This window comes from Rhinolophus sinicus, linkage group LG05 (assembly GCF_036562045.2).
Source record: "Rhinolophus sinicus isolate RSC01 linkage group LG05, ASM3656204v1, whole genome shotgun sequence".
Classification (NCBI taxonomy): domain Eukaryota; kingdom Metazoa; phylum Chordata; class Mammalia; order Chiroptera; family Rhinolophidae; genus Rhinolophus; species Rhinolophus sinicus.
Genome location: NC_133755.1, coordinates 86909804 through 86915803, shown reverse-complemented (window position 1 = coordinate 86915803; position 6000 = coordinate 86909804). Strand labels below are relative to the sequence as shown.

At 41.6% G+C, this 6000-nt stretch overlaps 1 protein-coding gene across 1 annotated transcript in view; it reads right to left on the bottom strand.

Annotated features, from left to right (window-relative positions):
• BTBD9 (BTB domain containing 9) overlaps positions 1 to 6000 on the bottom strand; it is a 389548-nt gene that overhangs the window by 142488 nt on the left and 241060 nt on the right. The window contains exon 7 of the mRNA XM_074332880.1: positions 1240 to 1349. Coding sequence (XP_074188981.1) covers positions 1240 to 1349 — 110 coding nt within the window. The remainder of the gene's footprint in view (positions 1 to 1239; positions 1350 to 6000) is intronic.

Genomic DNA, 6000 nt, shown 5'->3' with positions numbered 1-6000 from the left:
TAAGTTAAAATCAAATTATTTATTTTAGTTGAGCTCTAAAAATTCTCTGTGTGTTGAAATAATTTCTACTCCCACTATTTTATTAATATTACTCTTCTAAATTTCCCTCAGTAAAGGATTATATTTAGGGCACAGCTGGTGTTATAAAAATGTAGACGTATGGCCAAAGAATTAGAAAACATTTGCAAGTTGCACTCATCTTTCCCATTCTAGTCATCACCATGTTTTTAGGACACCTGCCAATATGGTATGTGCCCCAGCGTGGAGACGACTTGAGAAGGAGAAGAAAAATGAGTTCCTTTGTAAAGACAAAGGCTTCTATTTTAGGTCCACCAAGGCAGGGGCTTCTCATAACCCCCAACTGAACATAAAGAAGTGCCTTTTCAAAGGAGCTACAGTAAAGGAACAGATTCAAGGATCTAATTAGTCAAACTATGATCTTTGCAAGAGGTGAGCAAAAACCTATGACAGGCATGGAAAAAAAGGAAAAAGGGACAATCACTCTGGATGGAAAAGCCACTCATGATACCTAGAATGTCAAGCCCTGGGATGGACTGTACCCAATGCCACACTAAACAGTATCTAAACCTGAAACAAAAATAAAACACAACAGAAAGCAACCAAACAACTAAGCCAAAATTGAAAATACCCTTTTGAAAGAGCAGTCGGGCAGTATTTCCCACAAGGTAACTTGACTTTCACAATTCAGTCTTATTTAAATTATATGCAGGCATTTTCTTGAGGTAAACTTGGCTAAACAGGGCAAATATGGACAGACGTGTCCATGAAAAGATATTTTCACAGCTGAATACACCATTCCTACCAAATCAAAGCCCCAAATAGCTGCATAGCCTTGGAAAATATGAGCATTGGATCAATATTACACAGATGTCCTCCCTGATCTTACCTACCATTCAATACAAAGCTTTGGTGTGGAGGGCTTTGCCTAACTACCACAAGCAACCCCCACACAGCAAATCTGAATGAATCCCTGGAACATTTTCAATTCTTAACTGCTAGTAAAATATTTATATTCTTTTAACTGAAATTAGTATTTGACTACTTCTAAAAATATAAGCCCTCCCCTATGCCACTCAGCCATAAGGCAATCAAATCAACCGAACTTCTTAGTCAAAGATGATTAAGAGGTGAAGTGAGTTATGATGAATTAATGGAATAACAAAATATCTGAAGACAAACTATCTAAGTATATGTACAACATGTAATTGTAATACTTACCTATCAGGCCCTTCTCGAGAGTGAAGGTTTTGTTTGTAAACATACATTCAAAAGCCACAATGTGAAAAATCTTGTTCACTGTGTTATGAGTCCCAACTATTCGAATATACCTAGGGTTAAAAAAGAAAAGAAAATTTGTTGAAAATGCGCTTCCATCACAACCAACCCCAAATAACAGAATTAAAATACATTACGTAAATACAGTGTACCAGGGCATGAGGTAAAGGAGACTTTGAACTTGATTTCAGACCCTGTACCTGCTCCTTAGGGCTACCTCCAACTGAGCCTGGAAGAATTATAGCAAAATGAGGGAGAAAGCCCTTTCCAGAGAATTAAATTGAACTTAGGTTTGATTTACCTGGAAAATCACACCAGGTACTGTTCAGCTCAACCCCTGAGTGCCAGTACAATTATATGTCCATGAGACACTTATGCTGGAGAATAACAAACAGCCTCTCTGTTTGCCTCGGTTAGGAATGTGCGTGCGCACAGGTGCACAAACACACGCAGAATCTAATGTTTTCCAACTCAGTGAGAGCTTTCATCCATTGGAGACAAATGCATGAAATCAATATTGCTTTCTTGTTCAAAAGAAAAACCCACAGACACTACTGGAAACCACTCACAGTTTCTTGTATTTTAGTATTACTCCCAAATCCTTGCTACAAAGTTAACCCTAGACACTTACCCCAGCTCCCCACCTGACTGCTGGGCTGCCTTCTCCTGACCAGAGGAAGTGCTCTGCAGACGTGACCCAGCCTGCGCTCAGCCTCCCTCCTGGCCACACGGACCTGGCACTGCACACAGTGCAGTTTCACGGGGCAGGTCTTGAGCATCTTGGCCTGTTTCCCCTGTGTGTTTCCCTGGAGGCTTCACCTCCAACAAACAAGCATTAACCTTGCAGTGACTTGCTCCTTTCACTCTCCAAAGGGACTGACAGTTCACAGGTTAATGAACAGACAAACTCATCCTTCTGAGTATCACACAAATCCACGGAGAATGTGCCACACACCGTCTTACTGGAATTCAAAGGAATGACAAGGAAAAATAACTAGATTAACTGATAACACTCCCAAATTATGAGCTATGCGGTCTGCAGGATGGGGCATATTACACGAACAGATTTCAATTAGGAGATGAAAGACTGAGCAAGGGCTTAGCAATATCCTCTCTCTGCTGCGTAAAACAACCTTCGACTTAGATGATACAATTTTACTTCTGAGTTAATCGCTGTTCACTAATTCGGTAATTTCCTTACATTTCTCATCACTCCAAGTTAACTGTATAATGTAAATGCCGATTTAAAAAATTCACATTAAGGAGACTGTATGTGGGGTTTTTATATCCTGGGCTATTTTCCCTCCTGTTTCTTCAAGCCTGAATCTCACAGCATTCCCTGCGCACCTCATTGAGCCATCTGCTGCCTGACACGAGCGGATCACTCATCTCCATAACCAATCTAACTGCCATCTCCTGGACTGGCTGTTCAGTATGCCCACACCCACTGCAAGGAGCTATGGTTCTCCCGGGTGGAGAGTCACGGCAAGTGGTGCATCACCAGAGCCCACTGGTGAAGCAGGAAGTTGGCCCTGATCTGCTCTCGTGAGCCCTCAGGCAGACAGAAGGTGCTGATTTTACTGGCTTTGGGTGGCTAGGTGGGCTTCATTTAAAATAAATTCTAAATGGTCTGAGTAGAACAGATTGTGTTGCTCTTCACTGTTGGTGGTGACACTCTGGGCGTTCTGGAAGGGAAGGGGTGTGTTAAGCCTGGCACGCTGGCCTGCATCTAATTTTGTCCATCTCCTTAAACCCACAGGAACTCCAACAGCACAGCATTTTCAACCACTCATGGTCACGACAGCCTGAGTGCTGTGGTCTGCAGCCTTGGAGGGAATGTGGTTTGGTGGAATTTGATCAGATCACTCTCCTGTTCCCTACGTCGTTGCGTCTCCAGCAAAGGAGGGGCAGCTCTCCTAATTCTGTTCAAGGCAGAAGAGCCAAGAAGTGATGAATAGAGCCTTTCCCCATTGGCGGCTCTTGAGGGTAACAGTCCGCTGATCTAAGGGGTACAGGGATGTTCCCTCCCTCCCTTTCTTTCTTTTAAAAACATTACATGGAACCAGGATCTCCAAGTTTCGATGATAGTCATTTCCAAGTTTCACCCTGGTGCAGATGTCAGGAATGGGAGAAAATACGCAACCTTCCCCTCCCTCGTCCTCCAACCAGAAGAAACTGAAAATAAAAAAAACTGTACTGGAATACATTTTACAGCCTTAATGATGGTGTTTGTGATAACAAACAAGACAATATATAAGGTTGGAAAGGCACTGAGAGATGCCTCCAGATAAAAAGTTCTGTGTAAGTGAAGATAATGTTATCTCTGCTGCATAATCTGAGGTCAAATTAGCATTTCACCACTGTGTATCACACTTCTTATATGTAATGCTCATAACAAGTTTAATTATACTAGTTCTACAATACTTGCTACGTCTCCATAAAATTATAGCATAATTTACAAAAATGGCATAAAGTCCCTATTCAAATACATATTTTAAAAAATGGTAACAAAACCACCAGAATGAAGCCATGCTCCTTTTCTCCAGCAAGGAGCTGTAGAGCATAGGACTGCCCTTTATGAGAGACCTTGGCTAGAATTAGCAGACAGGCCTCACCTCACCCCCACCTCGAGATTGGGAGGGCAGCCTGCAGCTGTGCACGGAGAACTTAGAGACCCTGCGAGGCTCAGAGGAAGCAGAGCCCTGAGCTGGCGTGAGCCATGCCCAGAGGGAGGCGAGGCAGCGCAGATAGCATCCTTGAGCACGAGCAGATTTCCTCAATGGGGCTCACGACAGAGCCTCCCCAAGGAAGAAGAGAAGTTATTCTTTTTTTACTTAAAAAAAGAAAAAAAAAAGAAACTTGCTCTGGGTCGTAACACTTAAACAGAGGAAGATACATTTTTTCTATTGCAAAAGATTTTGAATAAAAGGCAAAATTTAAGGTTAACTTTTTTCCTTTCACCATCATCTCTCCAATGTACAGTCAGACTCTACAGCTAGTGACTTCATCAGTGTTCAGAGAGGGGCACTGCTGAAAATGTAACAGCAATCCTTTGTTCTCTCTGAGGTCCTCAACAGCAGCTCAAACAGCTGGAAGATAATTAAAACTTAAACAGTGCTGAGGAAGGCAGATAAGCAACAGATTGGCCATTTCTGGTGAGGACGATGCTGTCCACACGAGCGAGCCCCAGTGTACCAGTCTGTTTCCGACATTCTCCTCCCTTCACTATGTAAGTTGTCTTCCAGTTACTGGCAAAGTCTGGATCCAGAACGTAGTTCAGAACAGGATGTCTCAATGCAGAAGTTTCTAGGAGCCATAATGTTGTGGGTGAAAAGAGATTCTGTCCTCTTTAATAAAACGAAACTTAAAATCTCCAGAACAGCTAAAATTGAAAGGCACTAGAGAGTTCTAAGCACGCGCGTTAGTCTAACTGACCAGGTTCGTAGCCCATCCCCACCACTTAGCGGTGTTACTGGGGGGAAAAAATGCTTTAAAACTTTTTGAAACTTAGTCTTCTCTATAAAATGAGGTCAATAACACAACACTTACAGGATATTTAAATGACATAAGTATGTAACGTGTTATAGTAAAAAGCTACATTCCAAGTTGCAAATTACCTGGCTCTATGGTATTTCTTGCTTTAAGCCCTGAATCTTTAGAAAAGCCTATGTAAAACATTCTTGACCTAACTCAGCTACGCATCATGAGGAGGCGACTGAAGAATCTTTTGCTCATGTTGGTCCAGCTGCCCAAACCCACAAGCCTTTCTTTTTTGTGCAAACCCTGGAAGTTTCAGAAAAACAGTATTTCCCAACAGAGAGATATCATAATACTGTGACAATTTTGCGTTGGAGATTTCATTGGATCCCCTGCCTGTTCTAGGAAGGTACAAATTCCTATTCTTAACATATCTTGCCATCATTTCTTGTCAGGATGCTATCCAAGTTAATTTTGAAATCACATACATTACATCTTTAACATACTAAAGAAAATAGAGAAAAACAGCAACTTGCACACTCCCACTTTAAACCTTTAGTTCTGGTGATGCACAAGCCTCCTTGTGGTTATAATTAATCCTTAACCTTTGCCTCTGGTTATATGATCACCTACTAACTTCTGTTCAAGATAAAATGGAATTCAGTACGAAATATTTAAATGAGCTCACAAGGGATCAACTACAGCCAGAATCCATCAGAATTCTGTTCTTTGGTGAACAAAGTTTTATTCTCAAAGTGATCTTCGTAACCTTGGGTTAAACAAAGACTTGAGAAGACCAGAGTTAGCCTAAGACTGGTGCACCAGAAGGGAATCTTAACATTTTGGTTCTTCCTCTGAGGCAGAGAGAACTCTAAGGAGTAAAACTGTTTACTGCAGCCAGGTGTAGTCACCTACTAACAAAAACTCTAACTCTAGCATTTACTAGGGACTTGTGACCACGTGGGGAGCGGCTTCACCATTCCCACGATTTCCTACTTGACCTTTCTTTTCAAGGAGATACTAGGAATGTATATAAATAATTCTCTAACCCAATAAGCAGTCATGTCTGTGGGTTTCCCAGCATGATATTTTTTTCTCATTCTAGATACAATGTTAGTGCTCTTATATTCAAACCACAGACTGGAGGGGGAAGTGACTTCAGGTCTTGTCGCTAAGGCAGCAAATGGAAAACAGTTTACTGCCAGAATGACAAAAGGCTTCTAGAAA